Source organism: Coenobita brevimanus, chromosome 99, assembly GCF_032717465.1.
Source record: "Coenobita brevimanus isolate Jiangsu-jjx chromosome 99, ASM3271746v2, whole genome shotgun sequence".
Taxonomy (NCBI): domain Eukaryota; kingdom Metazoa; phylum Arthropoda; class Malacostraca; order Decapoda; family Coenobitidae; genus Coenobita; species Coenobita brevimanus.
Genome location: NC_137052.1, coordinates 17,962,632 through 17,989,771, shown reverse-complemented (window position 1 = coordinate 17,989,771; position 27,140 = coordinate 17,962,632). Strand labels below are relative to the sequence as shown.

At 43.4% G+C, this 27,140-nt stretch overlaps 1 protein-coding gene across 1 annotated transcript; it reads right to left on the bottom strand.

Moving 5' to 3' along the window:
- Positions 1 to 17,679: 17,679 nt before the first annotated feature.
- Positions 17,680 to 27,011, bottom strand: LOC145414447 (uncharacterized). The gene is made up of 3 exons (XM_080284003.1): positions 23,744 to 27,011; positions 19,466 to 19,636; positions 17,680 to 18,251 (listed from the first exon to the last, which is right to left on the bottom strand). The coding sequence occupies exons 1-3, from the start codon at positions 27,009 to 27,011 to the stop codon at positions 17,680 to 17,682; spliced, it is 4,011 nt and encodes a 1,336-aa protein (XP_080140129.1).
- Between the last annotated feature and the right edge of the window lie 129 nt (positions 27,012 to 27,140).

Here is a 27,140-nt window from a genome sequence, read left to right as displayed (position 1 = left end):
TAGTTGGTGATGAACATACACACATACGTACATGCACATACATACACACATAGATAGATAGGAAGGTTGATAGATAAATGCACAGATAAAATGATAAAAGGAGGAAAATGAGGGATTGTTTGCATACGAGTACACACATATGAACATGCACATACATACACATAGATAGATAGATTGATAGATAGATAGATAGAGAGGGGTGGGACAGTTGGAAGCGCCTGAACCTGACTGTCTCTAGGAAACATTTGAAGTGGTGGACATATACATCAGGGTTTACACACACACACACACACACACACACACACACACACACACACACACACACACACACACACGGTCGATGTGCTGGAATATGAAGTGCTTAAGGGTGACTACACACACACACACACACACACACACACACACACACAGGGGGGGATTGTGTTAGAAAATGGAAGTGCTTAAGGATTACAACACACACACACACACACACACACACACACACACACACACACACACACACACACACACACAAGGTGGATGTGTTGGAAAATGAAGTGCTTAAGGATGACACACAGGGAAAGATGTTGTGACAGTGTGAGGAATGGTCCAGTAAGTGTGATGGACGGGAGTAGCCACCCACGGCTCTGTGTGTGTGTGTGTGTGTGTGTGTGTGTAGAGTCATCCTTAAGCACCTCATTTTCTAATACATCCACCTTCCGTGTGTGTGTGTGTGTGTGTGTGTGTGTGTGTGAAGTCATCCTTAAGCACCTCATTTTCTAATACATCCACCTTCCGTGTGTGTGTGTGTGTGTGTGTGTGTGTGTGTGTGTGTGTGTAGTCATCCTTAAGCACCTCATTTTCTAATACATCCACCTTCCGTGTGTGTGTGTGTGTGTGTGTGTGTGTGTGTGTGTGTGTGTGTGTGTGTGTGTGTGTAATCACCTGACGGAACTAGACAGCTCCCACAAACATTCTTACTATTTCATGGTTACATAGAATTCGACGAGCCTTAGTTTTGAGGTAGGAATGAGTCTCCTTGGTTACTAGTTAAATCGTCCGTACAATATAACTACACTGACCTGATAGGGGTTAGAGATTAGGTGGGGTGGGGTGAGGTGGGGCGCCTTCACGTGGTGGCACCGATAAGACTCGGCGACTACGCTGCCCAGTTATACAAACGTCCCTCAACTCGCCCCCTGTTACCTGAAAGGAGGTTGGTGGATTGCAGGACGAGATCAGTTACAGCCTGCAGTCCACCGGGTTCACGTCCAAATGAGCCTGAGCCAAGAAGAAGAAGAAGAACAACAACAACTACAGCAGACAACAAAACAATAACAACAAATTCAGTAAAGGTGTTAGGGATCTTTACCGTGTTAGATTAAAACTTGTTACTGCATATAGCCTTTTCAGTCTGAGTATATACTTTTTCCTGTTTATTAAGCTACCACCAGACGATTTTATTCAGCTGAGGGAGGACGTGCAGGGTTGGAGGAGGAGTTAAAAATATTATTGATGTTTTTTTTTATATCCTGTAGCATCAGAAATCTTCCCAAAATTGAGTAAAATCGTCTGGCTTTTTGTAAACCCTGTACCGTCAGTCAGTGGGACGTGTACTTCTAGGAGGCTTCGTAGTAACACATCCTGAGCGATTTATTTTGCATGTTACACTATTTTATCCTCTGGTATGTTAGTGAGGCAAGTTCATTCGATACTAAAAAGATACATAGATATCGTATTAGAGAGAATCAATAGGTGTAATTGGTATAATAAATCGCAAAGAAAACAGTGCTACGAAGCTTACACTGTCTCCTACAAAACGGCCCAGTTTCGTTCAGGTACAGAAAAAGCACACCGTTTTTTCATCTACTGTAGTCATCTATCTATCTGTCTGTCTATCACTATCTGTCTATCTGTCTGTGTCTGTCTCTGTCTGTCTATCTGTCCATCCTTCTATCTGTCTGTCTATCTATATCTGTCCATCCATCTATCTGTGTATCTATCAATCTGTCGTCAGGAATGTCGCCTTGTTCTCCGTCATCAGGCTGCCTTTCCTCATCTCAAACCACCCTCATTCACACCTTGCAACCCCATCCTCATCCTCAGTCTCCCTCTCTTCCAGCTCACTCCTATTCGCTCTCCAAGTCAGTCTCTCACCCTCTGTTTTGTAATCCTAATGCATCGTAGAGCGAAACGAAGAGAGGAAAGCTAAGACAAGGATAGCTGGTAGGGGGACAGGGAGCTCGACATGTGGACCAAAGAAGCATGTCGAGTCAATTATAGCAATTAACTGGGATTAGTGCCAAACCAGACCCATGCAAAGTTCTCTCACTGAAGGGATTACGTAATTAGGTTCATTAGCCACTTGCGTTACGTTGGTGTGGCTGGGAAGAGACGCCTTCATGTGGTGGCACTGATATAGCCGAGAGAGGTGTCTGGTTATACAAACGTCCGTCAACTTTTTTAATAGAAGAGGAAGGAAAAACATGAATAAAAAAAATAATCCATACATTAGATTACAGACGTCCTCCATTCATAAAAAATCTGCTGCCTGGTTATACAATCGTCCCTCAATTTTTTTTTTTTTTTTTTTTTTTTTTTTTTTTTTTGATAGAAAAGACGAAGGAAAAAATGAACCAAAAAAAGAAAATCCATACACCAGATTACAGGTGTCCTCCATTCATAAAAAATCTGTAACAGTTGGCCTTGAACAGCTGTAGGTTGAAGTTTGGGGGGAAACAACTCCCTCACTATCCCCCGAAAGGAGGATGGTGAACTACAGAAGGGCAAGTTCAGACTGCTTTCGAGTTTTATGGTAGACAGGAGTGGGCTAGTTCCATCAGGTGAAAGCAAACCAGCTGTAGTCCTTTTATCTTAACCTGGTCCAGATTTGTGTCCATTTGGTGTTTATTTCACGTAGCTTAGTGCCAGAATAAGACAATTTTTTTCTTTTATGCGAGGAAGAAGGAACCAAAAGCCAGGAGCCCGCAAACCGTTCCTGCCAAGAAAAAAAACAAAAAACAATACAACAGAGTGCCAAATTCAAGATCCGCGTCCTTCTCGTAGCACTTTTTCGTGACTAGCATCATTCACTAGTCAGACAGTTGGTTAAACTCAGCATTCAAGATGGAGAGAAGGCAGTTTTAGGCCAGGTTAAAATGAAAAGGGTGTAGCATCGCATCCCCATCAATGTGAACATGGTTGTTGAGGGTGTGTGCCCATCACGACCAAGTAAACAGGGACGATGGAGAGGGAGCGTTTGTAGGTTGTGTGCCGGTCTGTGTGTGTGTGTGTGTGTGTGTGATTGGTGATGTGTGTTCGTATGTGTGGAAATGCTGCGCTATGTGTATGTGTGAGTTATGGTACTTGTGGTTGCTGTTGTGTGTGTGTGTGTCGTGTGTTCCACAGTGTAGACCAGGCGTGTTGGTGTATGTGTGTACGTTCATTAATAGAGGCGCGCGCGCGTGCGTGCGTGTGTGTGTGTGTGTGTGTGTGTGTGTGTGTGTCTGTGTGTGTCTGTGTGTGTGTGTGGCCAGCAGTATTGGTCAGCAGATGGTTGGTGGGGGTGGGGAGGGGGAAGTACCCACCCAAATAGACCCAGCCAGGCCTGTAAGCTGTTAGGTGCAGCTGGTATTGTTCTGGCAGGTAATGTGGGACCAGCAATTAATATACCACCTTTATTAACCTGAGTATAACAAGCGTTCCACCTGGGCAGCGCGCACCTGTACAATATTCACTAGAGGCTTAGAATTCCGGAGGGGTTGTAATATTAATAACGATGTGGTTGTAATTGTGTGGTGGTGTTGTGGGGATGGTCAAGTTACCCCTCCTCCCCCTCCCCCTCCACTTCGATATACCTGCCTCTCTCTTAATTACAGGTGTTCCAGGTAAGCTCTGATATAGCCGGAAGTATTAGGGTAGTTATTTTAGTTGTCTTTATAAGATGGTGTTATGGGATAGTGGTGTTATGGGGTGGTGGTGTTATGGGAATGGTGGTGTTATGGGATGGTGGTTTTATGATGTAGTGGTGTTATGGGGTGGTGGTGTTATGGGTGGTGGTGTTATAGTGTGGTGGTGTTATGGTGTGGTGGTGATACAGGAGTGATGGTGTTATGGAGTGGTGGTGTTATGAGGTGGTGGTGTCGTGGGGTGGTGGTGTCGTGGGGTGGTGGTGTTATGGGGGTGGTGATGTTATGAGGTGGTGGTGTCGTGGGGTGGTGGTGTTATGGGGGTGGTGATGTTATGAGGTGGTGGTGTTATGGGGTGGTGGTGTTATGGGGTGGTGGTGTTATGGGGTGGTGGTGTTATGGGATGGTGGTGTTATAGTGTGGTGGTGTTATGGGTGGTGGTGTTATGGGTGGTGGTGTTATGGGATGGTGGTGTTATAGTGTGGTGGTGTTATGGGGTGGTGGTGATATAGGGGTGGTGATGTTATGAGGTGGTGGTGTCATGGGGTGGTGGTGTCATGGGGTGGTGGTGTTATGGGGGTGGTGGTGTATGGGGTGATGGTGTTATAGATCTATATAAGGTGTTTTACTCTTCATAAATAGCGTACAAAATTATATTAACCAGCCGTTCACAAAAATAAGTCGCTAAGGAAGAGGTGTTAGGGAGCCTCCTTAAACCGACGACAGTACGGGCCTGATCCATCCACTCATATGCTTAGGCTATACCCTTTTCACTCTTATACTGACACTCATCTTCTCTAAGTAACCATGTAGAACCACACTCATTTCTACTTTATGCTACTCTGTAACCTATCCTTCTACCCCTTCACTCCGGGGATGTATGTCTTAGATTTAGGAGCATTTCTAGAGGCGGCCTTGTTAGTCAGTCACACCTAAAGGTTTTCGCGCTGATGTTGCTTTACACTAGCGAAGTTTGCTTTACAGTAGCGAAGTCTCAATCAGTCCCACTTATGTTGCGAATTTCTGTGCTTATTTTTCTAGCTTAGTATATAACGCGATCATCATCATCTTCATCTGTCAGTCAATTACTCATCATCGTCATCATCATCATCATCATCATCATCATCATCTGTCAGTCAATCAGTCACTCCGTCATCATCATCATCATCATCATCATCACTCAGTCAATCAGTCACTCCGTCATCATCATCATCATCATCATCATCATCATCATCATCATAGGGATACACATTCCGAAATGGAGGGGTGAGATACACATATATATCCATAATTAACCACATGTCAATTAAATATCCTTCCATTCTCTCTCTCTCTCTCTCTCTCTCTCTTAATATACGGTAATTTCGCCTGAAGGTTATAAGTGTGTTACAGAAAATAAGTTATGGCGTCACATTTTATGAAGTTTATTGTGTTGAAAGAGAATAGTATTTCGTTCAGTATTTACCACTTTCATAATAGTGTGTGTGTGTGTGTGTGTGTGTGTGTGTGGTTATGTAAAGGTATGGTTAATGAGAAGTTGTGTGTGTCTGTGTGTGTGTAGTGTTTATGTAAAGGTATAGATTATGAGAAGTGTGTGTGTGTGTGTGTGTGTGTGTGTGTGTGTAGGTACCCGGTATAGTTTATGAGAATGTGTGTGTGTGTGTGTGTGTGTGTGTGTGTGTGTGTGTGTGTGTGTGTGTACTGTAGTGTTTATGTAAAGGTATAGTTTATGAGAAGTGTGTGTGTGTGTGTGGACTATGGTGGCTGGATATAAATTAAATTGCAGATCCTGATGATATTCACGCAAAGAACGTAACCCCATCAATCCGCCTAATTGCCCCCATAAATATTCATATCGTGGGGATTCCAGCCTCACCTGCACACACACACACACACACACACACACACACACACACACACACACACACACACACACACACACACACACACACAGCATTGGCAAGGATTTTATATTTTTCATTCATGGAGTAGGTTTTGCATATGAAAGAAAATTAGTTATACAGTAAATTGAAATTCCCTCAGCCCGTGGACGTCCTTATTTTTCGCTTTCCTGTTACCTTCGCGTGGTGGCATCAATTTTACCTGGCGGGGGAGCACACACCTGCCCCTTAGCTTCCCTCAACACTCGGCCTGTCTGCTGCATATTCTCTTTAATTTCCTGAAGTTCTGTTTCTTTATGCCTGCCTATCTGTAGCCAGACGCCATAATCCCGTAAGTCAGTGGTGCTCAAATGGCGATCCGTAGCGAGTGTTGATACGGATCCTTGCGACTTCCATTATTGAATGTTCAGTATCGCCCTTGAATGAAAGAAACAGTATTTAGCATCTCTGGTTATGTCCACGGTACGGCTCAAATCAATATCATTTCATCGGGTTGCCAGTTATGTTTAACTACTGCAGTAATACCAACCTGTCCACTTGGATGTTTACAATGCAGACGAGTGAGTTAACTGATCAGCACAGAAGCTAATTATTCCAGCTACTGTAGGTGCTCATATCAATCAAAGTAACGGGAGTTTCATAATACTATATAATTATTATCACTGCGATCTCGTCAGCATTTAATATTGGCAACATGAGAACAGGATTTCTAGTCGTAGGAATTCTGTATTTAGCAAGCTTCACTGCATGTACTCGTGCCTACAGTCTGTTGTCATTGGCTTGTTCAGTTGGAGGTGACAAAAAGATATTGAGAAGTGTTAAGTCTGGGTACTGGTGGACGGTATGGTGCTGAAGTGGTGGTGGTAGTGCTGAAGTGACTGCTTATGGAGGGATGGTAAATGTAGTGTGGGCAATAGAAGAATCTCGTTTTGTCTTTTTGAGAAGGTGGGAGTCTGGAGAATAGATTTTTGTGTCTTGGTCAACCACTTTAACAACAGAAGAGAATATGTACTTTAAAGCTAATTTCAGTTGTGCTGAGGGTATTAACTTTCCGCACAATTTCGGTATGTTTTAAAGAACTAATTACTCTGCATCCTAAACTTAATGCAAGTATTATATTCCATTATTAGTATGACGATAAATACAGGATATTACATCTGGACCTCTGCCATGTCGGAAGATCGTATGACTGGACCTTCATAAAAAGTACCTTAACTGAGGAACCCTGCCGTAAAGGGTGCCACAAACAAATTGCCTCCATATCGCCCTGTCCCATGCCATTTCGCTGCCCTCCCCCCAGCTCACATCCCCCTCTGTCATGTACCTCTCCACTCCATCCCTCCATCTCATCCTCGGTCTCCCCCTGACCCCCCCACCTTCCGTTATGACTACGGGTATATACCACAGAACTGCCATTTCATGTGTTGGTCTGTTTTCTCATGGCTTGTGACAACGACTTAGTACCACATGGCATATCATTCGTTTAAGAGATTGGTTTGCATAGTTTTTGTATGACATGACCTCCAGTCCCACAAACGTAATGTGTCCAGGCATCTCGAAATGAACGGATCTTGAAGTTGGCTCTCTGCTATCTTGTTTCTGTTTCTTTCTTGGAGGGAGCAGTCTTGCGGGCATCTGGCCTTTGGTTCCTTCTTCCTTGCATTTAAATACTGAAATGCATTGAAAACTCACTCCCTGATAAACGTGCTATAATCTTATGGTCTTGCTTGTTTTGCACATTGATTTGTGGTATGAACGGGGGAGATGCACCATCCACACGATCACAGAGAGTCACACTAAATTCGCCCATTACTGTGAGACAGGTAACAAACTCAGTCTCTTCTATGATTCTCTGTTGGTGGAAAATATATTCATTACCTGATTCTGTATTAGTGGAAATGGAACGTATAGATGCGTTGGGTCCAGGGCGAGGCTAATTCAGGTGTACGAGTGCTTTGAGACACGACCCGTCAATTCTGGAAAAGCCAAATTTGCCCTGCCTTGATCATCAGTGGCAGAATAAGACAGTACTTCGGCTTGGCATCTTTCTCATAGCACTTCTTCGTGACTAGCATAATCGACGCCCGTACTCTCGATTAACGAAGTTCTCTAATACCTCCTTAGCGATTTAGTTTTGGATATGGCTGGTTGATATCCTTTTGTACATTAATTATGCAGAGTCTGGTGATACTGGAAGGATTTGTATAACACGAAGAGGTATAATAAACAAAATGAATCGCTAAGAAAAGGGTGCTTGGGAGCCTTCTTGCCTGATGAGAATACGAACCCATGTCCAAGGGAAGCTGGAAAATGGTACAGGTAAGCATGAAGGACCACGTAGAAGGGATTGTGATTCGGTGGTTCATCGTAAGTTTAAAAGGTTCAATTGACGCTTCACTGGGCAGGATTCACGACCATTTTGGAAGCTTACGGGCATCTCTTCCTTACTGATTGATTTCTGATTCCGCCTCGTCACTAACTCCTCGTCCTTACTGGTTTATTTCTGATTCTGCTCCGTCACTACTCTTCCTTACTGGTTTATTTCTGATTCTGCTTCGTCACTGACACCTCTTCCTTACTGGTTTATTTCTGATTCTGCTCCGTTACTATATTCTTCTGTGTTTTTTCATACAATCTGTGTCAAAATTAAAGAGATATAAGATGCAAAAAAGAAGATATTAATGGGTAGTTTCGAAAAATAAATCGCTATGGAGGAGGTGCTAGGGAGCCTCCTAACCCAACGAGTGTACGGGCCACAGTGTCCTAGGTCCGTATTTTTCGTCGATTGAGAAAGCTTCTTAACACTTTTTCCTAAGCGACTCACGCTGTTCATTACATCTTACTGTATTCTTCTGTACTACATTAACCCTTCTGATATCGCCAAACTTTGCCTGAGTAACGTCTATCTATCTATCTATTGCCAGACGCCTCAATCCCGTTTGGGGTGGCCACAAACAAATCGCCTCCAAGTCGCCCTGTCCCCCGCCATTTCACTGCCCTGCTCCCAACTCAACCCCCTTCTCTCATATACTTCTCCACCCCATCCCTCCATCTCATCCTCGGCCTCCCCCTCCCTCTTCCCCCCTCCACCTCACTCACATAAACTCTCTTCGTCAGTCTTTCACCCTCCATCCTCTCCACATGGCCAAACCACCTCAGTGTGTTCCTCATAACGCTTCTTATCACATCCACATCCACACCACAACGCTCCTTTATATCCTCATTCGTCAGCCTGTCTCTCCATGTGACTCCACAGGCTCCTCTTAAATAACTCATTTCCACTGCTCTCACTCTTGACTTGTGTCCTTCCAACAATGTCCAAGCTTCACTTCCGTACGTTAGAGTTGGTATCACAATACTGTCATGTAGTAACTTTTTCACTTCCATGCTCACTTCCCTGTTTCTTATCAGTGCTTTCAAGGAACCAGCAACCTTTCTTCCCTGCTGTACCCTTTCAAGCACTTCACCCTCCAAACCTCCATCCTTACTCATCACACTACCCAAGTACTTAAACGTACTCACATTTTCCAATTCCTCACCATCCAACCTCGCTGTACATTCACTAACTTAACCTCTCTCAAAGACCATCACTTTACTCTTCCCTACATTCACCTTTAGGTTCCGTTTCTTACACACTCTCTCAAACTCATCCACAAAGCCTTGCAGCTCCCCTTCGTCTTCACTCAACAACACAGTATCATCTGCAAACAACAGTACAGGGAGTTTCCAAACACTAACCTCTCTCACCAGGGCCACTCCAACATCCACTACCCTACCTTGTACCTCTTTTATTACCCCATCCATGTACAGATTGAACAACCATGGAGACATGACACATCCCTGTTTCAAACCAACTTTCAAAGAGAAAAATTCACTTAGTTCACCATCCACACGCACTGCAGCCTTTGCACCATCGTACATACTCTTCACAGCATTCAACAACTTCCCATCTACTCCATATATTCTTAACACTTTCCACAATCCTTGTCTATCCACCCTGTCATATGCTTTCTCCAAATCCATGAAAGCTGCATACAACTTCTTTCCCTTCTCTAAAAACTTTTCCACTAAAGATCTAAGAATGAATATCTGATCTACACAACCTCTTCCCTTCCTAAAGCCTCCCTGTTCTTCTCCAACTAATTTCTCTCTTCTTTCTCTAACTCTGTCTATAAGTATCCTACCATACACTTTTCCTATTATACTAAGAAGACAAATGCCCCTATGATTACCACACACTTCTTTTTCCCCTTTTCCTTTGTACAAGGGAATAATTATACCTGACTTCCAATCCTCCGGGACTCTACCTTCCTCCCAGGCCAATCTGCACATCTTCCACATCCATTCTACTACTATCTCTCCCCCATGCTTCAGCATTTCACCACACACTCCATCAATTCCTGGGGCTTTCCCCGATTTAACTTTCTTCATTGCTTCCACAACTTCTATCCTACTGATTTCTTCGTGTCTTCTCTCCTCCCTCCTCCTCCCAGCCATTCCCCAGCCACTTATACTCGCATTACTTCCATCCTCTATGTTCAACAATTCCTTAAAGTGTTCTCTCCATCTGCTCACTTTTTCTCCCTTCTCCACTAGTAATCTACCATTTTTATCTTTCACTCCCCTGATAACTTCACTTCCACCCTGTCTTACTCTTTTCACTTCTCTCCAGAACATTTTCTTACAGTCCCTCCACTTTACACTCAAATTCATTCCAAATTCCTCATCCACTCTCTTCTTACTCTCTCTTACTAATATTAACCAGCCATACTCAAAAATTAATCGCTAAGGAAGAGGTGTCAGGGAGCTAACCAGGCATATCCAAAAATTAATCGCCGAGGAAGAGGTGTCAGGAAGCCAACCAGATATAGGCCTATCCAAAAATTAATCGCTAAGGACGAGGTGTCAGGGAGTTAACCAGATAAAGGCCTGTCCAAAAATTAATCGCTGAGGAAGAGGTGTCAAGGAGCTAACCAGGGCTATCCAAAAATTATTCGGCAAGGAAAAGGTGTTAGGGAGCTTCCTTAACCGACGGGAATATAATCCCTGGTAAACATCACACCTCTACGTTAAGATCACCACCTAAAAACACTGGACCTCTGGCAAAGTTAAAGACAGATCCACGAGCAACACATAAGACTCTTGCTCTACATATGATTTTCAGTTTAAGGCGTAGGATTACATCTCCCTTCGCTGCAATTGTGTTCACTCCCCATACTGATTGATGTGTCATAAGGAAATGCCTGTTTGGAGGTAATTTAAATGCCTTTCTAATGTATTTTACACTGTGTTCTGATCTTTACATGCAGGTGGTATTCATGAACTGTGTGTGTGTGTGTGTGTGTGTGTGTGTGTGTGTGTGTGTGTGTGTGTGTGTGTGTGTGTGTGTGTGTGTGTTCATATGACCAACATTTGTTTACAGTAAGCTGCAATGAATTCACCGGTGCGTTTTCATTGGCTTTCTGTATGCTGTATAAATCAATTTGGATGATGAACCACATGACCTGTAAGGGAATGACATGAGCATACAGACGTGAATTACAGCTGGTGAAACTGGATTTTGTAATGTAGAGTTTTACTGACCGCACAGAAGGGTTATTGTTGACTCAAATGCACAGTAAACTAATACCATTGCAACTAATATTCACTGGAAACTGATATATGTCGAAATTACCACATGACGAGTGAATTTGTGATGAGACAAACAGAAATGAAAGATGCAGCCGGAACTATTCTCACAGCCGGAACCAATCTTATAACCTCATAGTTACAGCCTTGTCAAAACAATGAGTTCTTCTTCGATTTTAGCCAAACTTGGTGGACAGGTTGACCGATCCATTATGACAAAATGTTCGTGATTTCAGAATAATAGGTGATAGGTCTAGTTATAGGATAAGGTCAGAGTTGATCATGAGTCTAGACATGTATTATTTAAGATACGGTACTGTTCTGAAGTAAAGTATGTCTTGTCATGGGCCACTCCCCAACACCACCACCAAATGTTAAATTTGGAGAAAAACTCTATAGTATGTCAAGACTGGAACTATTTTTTACCGGGACCGTGAGAATAGTTCCGGCCGAGTAAAAGACGGAGGCTATAGCCTAGGTTAAGATTGAAACACACACACACACACACACACACACACACACACACACACACACACACACACACACACACACACACACACACACACACACACACACACACACACACACACACACACACACACACACACACACACACACACACACACACACACACACACACACACACACACACACACACACACACACACACACACACACACACACACACACACACACACACACACACACACACACACACACACACACACACACACACACACACACACACACACACACACACACACACACACACACACACACACACACACACACACACACACACACACACACACACACACACACACACACACACACACACACACACACACACACACACACACACACACACACACACACACACACACACACACACACACACACACACACACACACACACACACACACACACACACACACACACACACACACACACACACACACACACACACACACACACACACACACACACACACACACACACATTATTGCCTCATTCTGCTGTGTGTGGATTTAAAACATACGGTACCTCACTTTTATTTTCATAATTTGGTAATATCTGTGCAGTGTTTTCTCGCCTTGTTATTTCCGCCAAGGAGGTTATCTTTTGGTGGTAGGTGGTGGCGACCATCATCCACTCACTTGATGTAGTGCTGCCTACTTCTTCCTTAGCCTTTATCATTCTTTTTCTGTGCCTCCCCTCCTCTCTCCCTATTTCTCGCATCTTTCCTTTCACTTCTTATTGCTTTTCTTTCCTTTCCAGGTGGCTTTACTTTGAGTGACAAGCCAAATGGTTTCCTGTAAGCCAAGAAACCATTGACAACGCTGGGTGGTAACCATATAACCAAACCATACGTGCTCCCTACGTGTGAACAAGTGGGTTGGTGGAGGGTTAGTGCCTCTCCCCTTAAAACAAATAACTCAAAGTCAAATGGCCACCCCTTAAGGGATTATGGCGTCTGGCAATAGATAGATAGGTTATCTTTTTGCTGGCGTTGGTTTGTTTGTCTGTTAGCAAGATTACTCAAAAATTAATGAACGGATTTTGCTGAAATCTTTTGGAAGGGGTAGGGTATGGCCCAAGGAATAATCCATTAGATTTTGGTGATGATGCGGATCATCATCCGGATGCAGGAATTTTTTGTGTATTTGTCCACACGATATCTCCAAAAGTTCTCAGTGAATATCAATGAAATTTTGTGGAAGGATATGCCATGGACCAAGAAAAAAGTAATTTAATTTGGGGGCTGATCCGAATCCTGCAATGGCATTGGTGGTGATATGCGCTGTCTGAGTGCTTTCTAGTTTTATTGTGCCTCGTCACAGTTGTTCAGTCCATTACCCCTGAGGGTTCCTGGGTATGGGATTTGGTTGGAAGGGTGGTTAGCGTACTGCCCTTCGTTTGCGAGCTCGTAATCGAAATTCTCATAGGTCCATATTCGGGGAGTCAACCCTTTACTTACTACTGAAAATGCCCGGTTTGATCAATTTTTGGGACAGTGGGCCTTAACGGGTGAGGAAGAAGAAGGGGAGAGAGAGAGAGAGAGAGAGAGAGAGAGATTTCGGGGTATAAAGAAGAAAAACTGTTTAGCTTGTAATTTTTGAGAAAGAGAGAGAGGGGGAGGGGATATTTCGCGTTATATGTAAGGAAATTGTTTTGCTTGTAATTTTGCAGTGATCAGAATTATGGTGTATAGCCAATAACTTTCCCGCCATCACGCAACACTGCCGCTCGGCTAACAAACTCTGAAATTAATTAACCAGGCAAGAAGCACGCAAAGGCAGGCATTTTAGCTGGTTAAGGAAGCACCCTAACTTGTTTTCCTAAGCGATTTAGTTTGTTTATTACACCATACTCTTCTCTTCTGTGCTACATAAATCCTTCCAATATCGCCATACTCTCCATAAATAACTCTGAGGTATATTAACCACCCATATCCAGAAATAAATCGCTAAAGAAGAGGTGTTAGGGTGCCCCCGTAGCCAGCGAGAATATGGGCACTTCTGTGTTGCATAAATCCTTCCAGTATCGCTGTACTCTCCATAAATAACTCTCAAAGGGATATTAATCACTTATATAAAGAATAAATCGCCAAGGAGGAGGTGTTAGGGAGTGCGTGAGATGTGGCTGTGAATTTTGATGAAAAGAAGATTGGCGGGTCGTTTAGGTAAGTGAAATTAAAAGTGAAATTACTCGCTTCATACAAGTTGAGTTAATTGCTACACTTACCATCATCAATTAGGCCACTCGACGGTACAATATTACATAATTGCTGTACTCTGTCATCAGGTACCAGTACTGTGTACAGTGTTACATAATCACTGTAAATATTATCTTCATTTACTGTACAGTGTTACTTAATCACTGTGCATATTATCATCAATTATTGTAGTGTTACATAATCACTGTATATATCATCAATTACTGTGTATAATGTTACATAGTCACTGTTTATATCAATTACTGTGTACAGTGTTACACAATTACTGTACATATCGTTAGTTACAGTGTACAGTGTTACATAATCACTGTAGCTACATACGGTAGTATCTTCAATTACTGTACAATGTTACATAATCACTGTACATATCATCAGTTACTATGTTCAGTGTTACGTAATCACCGTACATAGTATCATCAATTACAGTACAGTGTGTGTGTGTGTGTGTGTGTGTGTGTGTGTGTGTGTGTGTGTGTGTGTGTGTGTGTGTGTGTGTGTGTGTGTGTGTGCGTGTGTGTGAAGGAACTGAAGGGTAAGAAAAATTAGGCCATGCATTTTTTAACAGGATCAGCCTGGGGACTTTTTTGTTTGTTTGTTTATTCGTACAAGTGCCAGACGTTATTTAAATTGGAAGAACACGTGAGTTATGAAAAACACGCGAGAAATGAAGAACACGCGAGAAATGAAGAACACGCGAGAAATGAAGAACACGCGAGTAATGAAGAACACGTGGGTAATGAAGAACACGTGAGTAATGAAGAACACGTGAGTAATGAAGAACACGCGAGTAATGAAGAACACGCGAGTAATGAAGAACACGTGAGTATTGAAGAACACGTGAGTATTGAAGAACACGTGAGTAATGAAGAACACGCGAGTAATGAAGAACACGCCAGTAATGAAGTACACGTGAGTAATGAAGAACACGTGAATAATAAAGAACACGTGAGTAATGAAGAACACGTGAGTAATGAAGAACACGCGAGTAATGAAAAACACGCGAATAATGAAGAATACGTGAGTAATGACGGATGAGATGAAGGGATGGAATGGAGAGGTATATGAGAGGGGTGTGTGAGTTGGGAGCAGGGCAGTGAAATGGGGAGGGACAGGGCGACGTGGAGGCGATTTGTTTGTGGCCACCCCGTATGGGATTAAGACGTCAGGCAATAGATAGATAGATAGAGAAATGAAGGAAGTAATGAAGCCTACTGCATATCCAACCCCTCCAGGTGTAAATATCAATTCTTAGGCAGGTAAATAAAACACAGAAGACAGAAGGAATAAAAATGAAAATCACGTCATTGATCTGAAAGGGTCATGCTATTATACATTTAGCTTTTAAAAATATGTATTGGTGTCAGATGCATTGAAATAAATAAGCAAAAAAAATACATTGGCACTCATCACACTAGTTAAATATTTACGTGAAGATTTACATTAACAATATTTTTGCATTTGAACTCTCCATTCCGGTGACATTTCTGTACTATTATTATTATTATTATTATTATTATTGTTGTTATTATTATTATTATTATTATTATTATTATCACCATCATATCATCATCATCATTATTATTATTATTATTGTTATTATTATTATTATTATTATTATTAGACTTGTTATATTCTTTTCACATTAACTTGGCCCAGATTTTCGTCCTTTTGCATCTTATTTCACGTAGCTCAGTGGCAGGTAAATGACAATACTACCACTCTGTATCCTTTTCACAGCACTTCTTCGTGACTAGGACCGTACTCTAGTGTAAATCTATTGCTACTGCAGATGACAATTTTAGACCAGCTTAGTGTAAAGGAAATGACAATATTACCTCTTTATCCTTTTTACAGCACTTCTTCGTGACTAGGACCATATTCTAGTGTTAATCTATTATGACAGATGGCAATTTTAGGCCAACTTAGTGTGAAAGGAGTATAGTGAGGATGTAATGATGGCTATATATTTAACTCATCCTCATCAAAAAGTCTCCTAACCTGAATAAAATCGTCTTAAGGCAGAAATAATAAAGTAATCCGGGTGAACATTGTCATTATTTTTGTTTAACTTGGGCCAAAATTAACGAGGGATTTCTTAGTTAATAATAAGTGTAATTAAGGGAAAATACATCTTAATTTCTTGACGGAATGGTGTTTTATAAATCTGTGGCAGAAGGTGTTTCCGTCATCATCATCGTCATCATCATCATCATCATCGTCATCATCATCATCGTCATCATCATCATCATCATCATTATCATCATCATCATCATCATCATCACCACTACCACCACCGCCACCGTCGTCATCACCATCATCATCATCATCATCACCACTACCACTTCCGCCACCGTCGTCATCATCATCCTTAGCATCATCATCATCATCATTACCGTCACCGTCGTCATCATCGTCATCATTAGCATCATCATCATCATCATCATCATTACCACCGCCACCGTCGTCGTCATCATCATCATCATCATCGTCATCATCACCACCACCACCACATATAATTTTCTGCCTCTTGTGTATGAAATCCTGGAGTACAGTTATTAACCTGTAATGACTTCTGCCTTGCACCTTATGCATTACTTATCCTGATGAACGAGAAAGTGAGTTAGTACTGGAAATTCGTGTGTGTGTGTGTGTGTGTGTGTGTGTGTGTGTGTGAGAGAGAGAGAGAGAGAGAGAGAGAGAGAGAGAGAGAGAGAGTTTATTTATGATTTTTGTAAAGATATCAAACCACCTATGCTCGTACAAACGCTACAGTCGGGGCAAAAGTCACATAATGCTTCACCTCTTCTGCATCTCCTTTTCCTCTGCTGGCTAATATTCCTAAGCTGAGGGAGGATTAGTGTATTCCTTTGGCCATAAATGATTCTCTTTGATGTGATGCGTCAGGGAGGAGAGTGGCTGACATGTCCTTATTGTGAAGGGCTTGTATTCTCCTCTGTTTTAATTCCCCAACATCTCTTTCTAAGCGATGTATTTTGGTTATTGCACCTTGCCGTACTCTTGTGTGTCACTTAAATCATGGTAATAAAACTGTTCGGTACATAAATAACGCACGAAAGGATATCCAGCAGCATCCAAAAACAAATCGGTAAGGAGGAGGTGCTAGGGAGCTTCTTCAGTAGCAGTAATAGTAGTAGTAGGAGTAGTATGGTAGTAGTAGTAGTAGTAGCAGCTAGTAGTATTGTAGCCCCAGGTTCATCTACATGTGAACCCAGTGGACTGCAAGATCTGTGTTGCCCCGTCTCCTATATTCCACCGTCCTCTCTTCGGGGGTTGGAGGAAGAGTTGAGGGATGTCTGTATACCCAATCAGGGGAGTTGCCTAGTTATATCGGTGCCACCACGTGAAGGCGTCTCCAGCACCTGTCGTAGGGGTATATAGGGATGCATTGGATCTCTCTCAACTTGTCTTAAGCTGAATAATAACCGCTGAAAATAGCAAGAATATTTTAAGAACTGAGGATTAAAGTGATAAAATATTTCCGTAAGTAAACAAACATCTATCCCATCAGACTCGTATCCTGGGTCTCAGCTCGCACAGTGCAGTGAGTTGCTCTGCCATGGAACACGAAGCGAAGAAATGTCTGAACTTGGCCAATAAGCACACTGCCCTGCGACGATGCCCCTTCAGGTGAGAGGGGTTTGTTGATCGGGTGGCTTCGTCAGGGTACAGTGAAGCCCGTTTCCTCTGCTGTTTAGAGTTCGTGGTTTGTTCTGGAGCAAATGAAGCCTGTTTCGTTCGCTGTTTCGGTTTCTTGGTTTGTTCTGAAGTATGTGAAGCCCGTCTCCTTTGCTGTTTAGATCTCGTGGCATGTTCTGAAGCAAGTGAAGCCAGTTTCTTTCGCTGTTTCGATCTCCTGGTTTGTTCTGAAGTATGTGAAGCCCGTTTCCTTTGCTGTTTAGATCTTGTGGCGTGTTCTGGAGCAAATGAAGCCTGTCTCGTTCCCTGTCTCGATCTCGTGCGGTGTTCAGGAGCCAGTGAAGTCCTTTTCCTTTGCTGCCTAGACGAAGAGAACCCAGACGCACCCTTCCGCCTTCTTTGGTGCTGGGTAAAGGAAGATTTCTTGAAGCCGAGAGATCCTGCAAGAAATAGACAAGAAATTTTTAGACTGAACGACAGTTGGATGGAACTTGAACACTATTTAGGGTCGTGTTGTAAGTGGCCTTTGAGATCTCCTTGCATCGGTTCCCTAGCGATTTGTTTTGTGTGTTACACTTAAACATTCTCTCTCTCTCTCTCTCTCTCTCTGATGTCGTCACACTGCATCAGTAACAAATATACTGTAGAGGTGTAATACCCAGAATAAATCGCTAAGGAAGAGGTGTTACCAAAGTCTCCAGAGTCCCCTAGAATACCCATACCCAAGCCTTGAACATATTCTCACCTCCCATTAACACCATATTCCTGCTTAAAAATTTTAAGTCATACCTAAATTCACACAACTACAGCTAAGAATTTGAGTTGTGTAATTAGCCCAGTTCCGTCAGGTGAAGACAGACCAATTACAGAGCCAATTTTTCAGCTGTTAATTTGTTGCACTTTATTTTTTTTACCTTGGGATGCGGTGTGAGAGAGAGGGACAGAAAACTTAAGCACTGTACTGTTCATTTTAACTTGGCCTAAAATTGCCACTTCATCGTGACTAGCATCATATTCTGCCGTTAATCTATGGTGACAACTCAGCATTCAAGATGGAGAGTTGCCACTTCTTCGTGACCAGCATTATATTTTGCTGTTAATCTATGGTGACAACTCAGTATTCAAGATGGAGAGTTGCCACTTCTTCGTGACCAGCATTATATTCTGCTGTTAATCTATGGTGACAACTCAGCATTCAAGATGGAGAGTTGCCACTTCTTCGTGACCAGCGTTATATTTTGCTGTTAATCTATGGTGACAACTCAGTATTCAAGATGGAGAGATGGTAATTTTAGGCCAGGTTAGAGTAAAAACACTCTAGTTACTTATTTTACTTACGGTTTCTCCCTCCACCGCCTACTTTTGTCAGTCTTTTTACTTATAATACTTACGGTTCCTTTTCTGTTGCTCAATTTAGCTACTTTCTTTCCTTTTTTTTGTTACTCATTTTACTTATAATTCTTACGGGTTCTCCTTTATCGCTCACTTTTCTCACTTTCTTTACAATACTTACGGTGTCTTTTTCAGCGCTTACTTTTCTCAGTTGACTTATTACTTACGGTTTCTCCCTCAGCGCCTACTTTTCTCGTTTTACTAATAATGCTTACCGTTCTCCTTCAGCGCTTACTTGTCTCATTTTCTTTACAATACTTACGGTTCCGTCTGGGAGTTTGGTGAGTGCGAGAGGGGTGTGCTTCCTGTGGGCGTCCTCGTGCAGTGGGGAACCAGAGTAGTGAGTGGGTGGGGAGTGTGTTGCCGCCCACCCACGCCCACTCCCCCGCCCCCCGACGCACCCCGCCCACCCAGAACGACTCCCCGCCCACACCTGACGGGGAAACAGAAGCCAGTCCATATATTGCACATCCCAGTCTTGTGTTTTGCGGGTACGGCTCAGGCAGCGTCATAACTCTCCTTCTATCTATCTATTGCCAGACTCCCCAATCCCGTAAGGGGTGGCCACAAACAAATCACCTCTATGTCGCCCTGTCCCCCGCCATTTCACTGCCCTGCTCCCAGCTCACCCCCCCCCCCCCTCATATACCTCTCCACTCCCTCCCTCCATCTCATCCTTCTTCCCTGTATCATTTTCCATTTCCCATAGTCCTTTTCAGAATTTATTGTCTGATTTTTACGTTCACTGCTTATATATACGGCTGATTGGTAACTCACGAGGGGAAGATAATTATGTGCTTCCCATACCAGCAGACTGAGCCGTCCCCGTAACACGATATTAAAGCAAGATACATATGTCTTAGTAACGTCACATTTAAGCGTCTTGCTAACGTTAAAAGCGTCTTAAACGTCACGTCTAAGTGTCTTAACGTCACATCCAAGCGTCTTAACGTCACATCCAAGCGTCTTAACGTCACATTTAAACGTCTGTAAAAATAGGAGTAAAAATGGAGACAAGGGAAGCGAACGGGCCTTAACATTTTACCTTAAGTGATTTATTTTTACTCCGTTACTAAATTATACGAAGTTGCTGAGGAAGGGAAAGGGTGACGGAGGAGAGGCATTAAGAAAGTGACGGCCAGAGAATGAGGTGACCGCTCCCTAACACCTCTCCCTTACCGATTTATTTTCGGATATAAATGGCTAATATAATTTTTTGTATATACGTTATTTATGCAGTCAGTGGCGGTATTGGAAAGATTTATGTAATACTGAAGAGGACAGTGAAGTGTAATAAAATAAATCGCTTAGGAAAAGGTGTTCGGCCAGAGAATAAGGTGACTGCTTCCTAACACCTCTTCCTTAGCGATTTATTTTTTTGATATGGCTGGTCTGTATCTTTTTCCACCTTATGCAGAGTATGACGATATTGGAAGGGTTTATGCAATACGGAAGTGGACAATATAATAAAATAAATCGCTTGGGAAAAGGTGTTAAGGGGCTTCGTCAATGAGAATATGGCCCAGGATCGAACCCCCTGCCCTCAGTACGAAAAGCCTACCCTAAGCTGAATAAAATCGTCCGGAGATGCAAGAGTAAAATTAATAAAGAAATTCTGTATTGATGCGGGACCATATGAAGATTTGCAAAAGTAAAGCATACAAGGGTTTGATGGCAGGATCGTCCGTGTGGAAATCCTTAGGCGGGGCTGACTGACTGGGCCGCTGCTAGAGATGCATCCTAAAAAAAATAAAAATAGAAAAAAAACCCTGGCCTGAGAGGAAATGAGTGAGGAGGCCTAAAAACAAATCACCAGCGAAAAGGTGTTAGAGGGCTTCTTCAGCCGACGGGGATTTTGGCCTATATCTATAACTAAAACTGGAGCAAGTTGATGATCGTAACTCTTAACACCTCCTCCTAAGCGATTTATTTTGCTTATTTCTCCACACTACCCTTTAGCTCCCTGACACCTCCTCTTAAGTGATATATTTTGCATATTACTTCTTACTGTCCTTTAAATTCCAGTATATATCACCCTACTCAGCATACATAACATACAAGCTGATATTAACTAGCCATCTCCTAAACTAAATCGCTAAGGAAGAAGTGTTAGGGAGCATCCTTACTGAACGAGAGTTTACATTAACCAGCCATATCCAAAAATAAATAGCTAAGGAAGAAGTGTTAGAGAGAATTTATATTAACCACCCATATCCAAGAATAAATCGCAAAGGAAGAAGTGTTAGGGAAAAATTATTACTACCCAGCCATATGCAAAATAAATCGCTAAGGAAGATGTGTTAGGGAGTGTTCTTCTCGATGGGAATGCTGGAGAATATCGTTTTAATATCGTTGCGTTATTAGTAATGTTGAGAGACCACACCGATAATTATGTAGGCGGGGGTACACCGTCCACTCACTTGATGTTGTGCTGGATGAATGCATTATGAAAAGTGTGGTAGGCGGGGGTACACCATCCATTCATCTAGTGTTGTGCTTGCTGGATGCATATATAATCAGAAGTGTGTTAGGCAGGGGTACACCATCCACTCACTTGATGTTGTGTTGGATGAATATATATTAAAAAATGTGGTAGACAGAGGTACAGTCATGGAAAGTTCCGCATTACCCACCGCCCGAAGCACTGGTGTGGGGCGGGTAAATGTGAAGCGGCAGCCAGACCTCATGTGTCTGGTAACTGAGTGTGAAGATGGGGGAGGCAGGGGATTGGGGGCAGAGGAGGGTTTGGTGATAGGTTGGGAATCAAGTGTAAGTCTGTAACGTATGACTTGGACTGTGTGTTTCAGTTAATTTAGTAAGGATAGATGACAATATGATGCTGGCATTTCATGAAAAAAAAAAAAAAAAAAAAAAAAAATGAAGATGTCTGTAGAGTTCTGGAGGTTTGCTGGGTTCGCACAGAGGTTTGAATGCTTTCATTTCCTTTTGCCTTTAATATGGGACGTTTCCATAGGAGATATTCATAACAATATAACAACATTCTTTGAGCTGACTCGAAAACAAAGCAACTATATATATATATATATATATATATATATATATATATATATATATATATATATATATATATATATATAAAATTCGTTTATATTTGTTTATTTATCTTGTCATCCCACTACAAATATCCGCCTGCAAACATTTCCAATGTTATCCTGGTAATTATTCATCTCGAACTTAATGTTTATGGTAGTGTGTAATAAAGAAACAAAATATATTAACGATTAACAGTTTTAGGCCTATCGTTTTCCTCTAGACGGAATGACATGGGAAGTGATAATTATAAGATCAGCCCCTGTAACTACTATTCCTATCGAGCATTACAAAACAAAGGCATAGAAGCATACCTTTGACAATAAACCTGTATTGATACTGTGACGTGAGCAACTCTCCAAGCCCTCCCACCCCCGGCCACCCTCCCTCCCACTCACAGTTACCAGACGTGTGGGGTCTGGCTGCTGCTTCGTTACTATTCGTTGACCACCAATGCTCCGAACAGTGGGTAATGCGGAACTTTCCCTGACTGTACACCATCCACCTATCCACTCATTTGATATTCTGCTGGATGAATATATAATCAAAAATGTGGTAGGCGAGGGTACACCATCCACTCACTTGATGTTGTGTTACCTTCAGTTTATTCTACAGCTATTTACAAGCCAGTTGGTTAACACTAGAATATGAGGATAATCACGAAGAAGTGCTGTGGAATGGGTGTAGAGCCGTAATATTGTCTTGCCCTGTCATTGAGCTGTAACAAGAGATAACATGCAGATATGGTGCTTGTCACGAAGAAGTGTTGTGGGAAGGATGTAGAGTCATAATTTCACTCATCAGAAGTTTTATGAAGAAAAGAAATTCATGTTATCCATTTTCAGTCAAGAAATATAATGGAATACTAAAATAAAATAATGCCACCTTAACCTTTCTGTTTACTGATACTGCACATTTTATCTTTAATTTTTGCCACTTCAGGACGATTTTTTTTAGGGCACACTTCTGGTAGTGAAAGGGTTAATGAAGGCTAGGTCTGCCCCCCCCCTAATAGAATAAAGAATAAGTCATTGGAGTGAAGTGGTTAAACCCTTTCACCCCGATGACATATTCCCTAAGGCCACCACCACACGATTTTGGTCAGCGTAGGAGAAACTTACTTAAATTGGAGGTCATTGATACAGCCTTCATCAACCCATCCACAACCCAAAACCCTTCCTGCATTGATTAAAACCCCCTGGAAGTAAGAATAAAACAAAGAAGTATGTCATCAGGCTGCGGGGGTTGTTGGGATTGTTGTAGCCAGGCTCAGTCTAAAATGTGAACCCGGTGGACTACAGACTTAAGATGCCGTTTTCCTGTAGTCTACCATCCTCCTTTCGGGGAATTGGGAAGTAGTTGAGGGACGTTTGTATAACCGGGCAGGTGAACCGTCTATATCGGTGCCACCACATGAAGTCGTCCCTTGCTTGCACCGGATGGAAGAGGTGTTTGGGCAGGCATTCTACTCTCACTCTTAGAAATTAACCTTGGATGTGGAAGTGCTTTATCAGTGCCAGCATAAAAGTGACGTTGTTGACCGTCAGCAGATCTCCTCCCATCCTGAGGCAGTGTGACCTTGACCGCTGCCATGACCTCCCCTGACCCGCTGACACCAACAAGCACCTGCCCTCCATCCTCATGTAGGGCGGAGGGCAGTGTCTGGGGCTCTTCTCATCCTTCGTAGGAGTCAGGGAAGGTGTCGTAGTGTCATCTGCTTTGCCAGGTGTCGAGGAAGTTGTCACAGAAGGTGTCATGGAGTCATCCGCTGTGTCAGACGTTTGGGAAGATGTTGATTGATCCGCTGTGCCAGGTGTCGTAGAATGATCTGCTGTGCCAGGTGTCATAGGTGTCGTAGAATTATCTGCTGTGCATGACTTTTCCTTTGGTGTGGTCTGAGGCAGCTGCGGCACTGGAGGGGACTGGTCGAGGTTGTAGTGAGTGATGAGGGTGGCGGATCCAGCGGCCAGTAGCAGGGTGATGGAGGCCGTGTGGGAGAGGTGGAGTCTGGAGGACCTCACCACGCACGTGTATGTACCCAGGTCGTCCTTGTTTACATTGCTTAGAGTCAGGTGGTCTTCTCTCACAACTATACGTCCGTCCGATCTTAGTCTCTTACCTTTGAACGACCATGTACCTTTCACTATAGGTGACAGAATATTGCATGGTAGCTTCACGTCACCACCCAGTACAGTAACTTGAGTTGTTTCAGTTTTCCTTGGTATGCTGGAATAATAATTCTTGATTTCTACATTTCTGGAAAGTACTTCTCCATTGTGTAAAATTTTGCATGTGAAGTTTCCCGTAAAAACTGTAACTTTTCTCACCAATAAAAGCACTGTATCCTTGGTTGAATGAGTGGCTTTGTGTCTTTTGCGACTCACCACGCCCTCCACAGGCTTCCCATCACCAGTGTGCCAACTCAACCCACCCAGTGTACTCATGTTTGCATTACGAACCCGACAGAAGAGATACGACAGGAACATATTGCCACCCTCCAGTTTAGAGTTCCAGTACTGTATCTCTGTTCTGAGCCCATCGTCACGATATTCGTCAGTAAATTTCGCTTTTCTGGTTTCCTGGCCATTACTTTTATTCCTCATTCGTTCTTGTATATCAGAGAGCTGAGTGGAGTTATAGTGATAGTGATGAAGGGATGTTTGTTTGATGGGCACCTCAGTACCGTGGAGAATTAGCGTCCAATTGTGTAGGGTGTTTGTGGTGTTTATGAGCTGCTTGCTGCCATATGGCCCCAAGATTCCTTCACCATAGTAAGTGATATGCAGTTTCCATAGTCCTCTCGGGTCCTCCCCCCACATGTGAACTGTGAGGAGTGGGTGGTTGTGAATGCCGTATGGAGAGAGATCGAGGGGTCGCCGAGGTAGAAGCTTTGAGAGTGTGCCGGAAGGTGACTCAAGCATGACTTCTACATGACCACGGTTCCTCGCACTCACAGACAGGTTGAGCTGCACGTGTTCCAGCTGCACTATCTGGCAGGTGGACACACTGAGAGGCACCACTAGAGGTTTATCTGGCAGGAGGGTAATATTGTGATGTGAAGCGTGAATGTAACAACGGAAAGCTGGTGGGACGATTTGCCAACTACGGGCCTTCTCGACCAGTCGTCCAGCATCAAGGGAGCCAAATCCAAAGAAGTAAGAGTAGTTGAGACCAACGCCATTGGTGCTCCACTGTGACGGGAGAGGGTTGTGTGGTGTGGCCGAGAGCACCATCAGATGTTGCATATCTCTCCATCCTAACTCAGAGTTGACACTTAGAGCCAAAGCACACACACCAGCCACCATCGCCGCCGAAACTGATGAACCACGGAAGTTCTCAGTACAATCCCCACCGGTATCAGTTGTCACAATGCCATTCACTTGGTCCTCCTCGCTAACCTCCTCCTCCTCCTCTGCATCACCACTGTAAGTTGAGACGAATGTGGCAGCACAGGACTCAGCGTAATTGGGAGGGCGACCACCGTGCGTACTGCCACTGACCGTTAGGGTGTATAGAGAGTTTGCGTATCCATCAGCATTGCAGTCGTCACCCACAAAGCCACCGTTCCCAGAAGCCCACACATATATTGACCCCTTGCCACCCCGACCCAGCACGATTCCCTCCCTCATGGCTTTACCAGCCAGCACACCTGGCCCTTCCATCGCTGCACCAGAGTCAATAGGTCCCCAGGCTGCTACGTACACATCAACGTGGTCACGCTCATATGACAAAGCTGCTGCTTCGGTTACATCCCACACCATGTACCCCAGCATCCTTACAGCTCCCACACCCGTCCACGGAGCCACACCCATACCACACATCCCATTGGAATGTGCGGCGGATATAATCCCAGCCAGCTGCGTTCCATGTCTAGACCAGGAGACAGGAGTTGGGTCCGGGTCTGAGTCGAGGAGGTCCCACGATGCCGCAGGATCGTAATTCAACGCCAAGTCCCTGTGTGTCAACTCAACCCCGTCATCCAAAATGGCCACACTGACCCCAGCACCCATGACCCCTGCCTCCCACAGCCCCGTAACATTGAGGTGCATGCCGTCCCCGCACTCCAGGTACCACTGTCGCCACCTGAGAGGATCCACAGTCTTAAGCCGGGTCCACGGCGATTTGGGAGGCTTCCGATCCAACCCTCCAATAGCCCTTCTTTCTCGATGATGGTGGGTAGCCTTGAAATTTCGTAGTTTTTCTTGATTATATACACGTTTTCGATGTTGCCTGCCGACATCCGTTTTTTGTTGATGTTGATAATTATTCTTGATGTTTTCTAGTTTTCCTTGATATCTTAATATCTGAGGTCTGTGGTCTAGCCCACCGACATCAATTCTATGTTGATCATGGTGAATATTCTTGAAGTTTCTGAGGTTTTCGTGATTATTTAATTCCTGTTCTATTTGCTCTGATATTTTGACTTCTCTCCTGTCGCTTCCTGAATTTCTGCGGCGTCCAGTTTGTCGTTCAGACCAGAGGATTAGCAGATGATTAAGTTTTTCTGTGCATGGTTTTCGTGCCACCAAACTACTTCTTTTCTCTCCAAAGAGGAAAACGTTATCAAACATCTTTTCCATCAGTTCCATCCCTATGTCTTCAGCCACACTCATCGCCACCTCTGCGTCTGAGGTAGACAACTGCACAGCCCACACGTGATCATCATCATCTGTACCCAGGTTGTGGGTTGAGTGCAGCGCCCCACCTCCCGCCAGGGTCAACACCCACACACACACGCACACTGCCACAGATGTCATCTCGCACAAGAACACTGACCTTGCCAATTGCGCCGCCAGTTTTTTTTATTTCGTTAACCAATCAATCCATCAATCAATCAATCGCATAAGACCAGTACGCCTACTTTACAAACACAGCAGCGTGGCGTT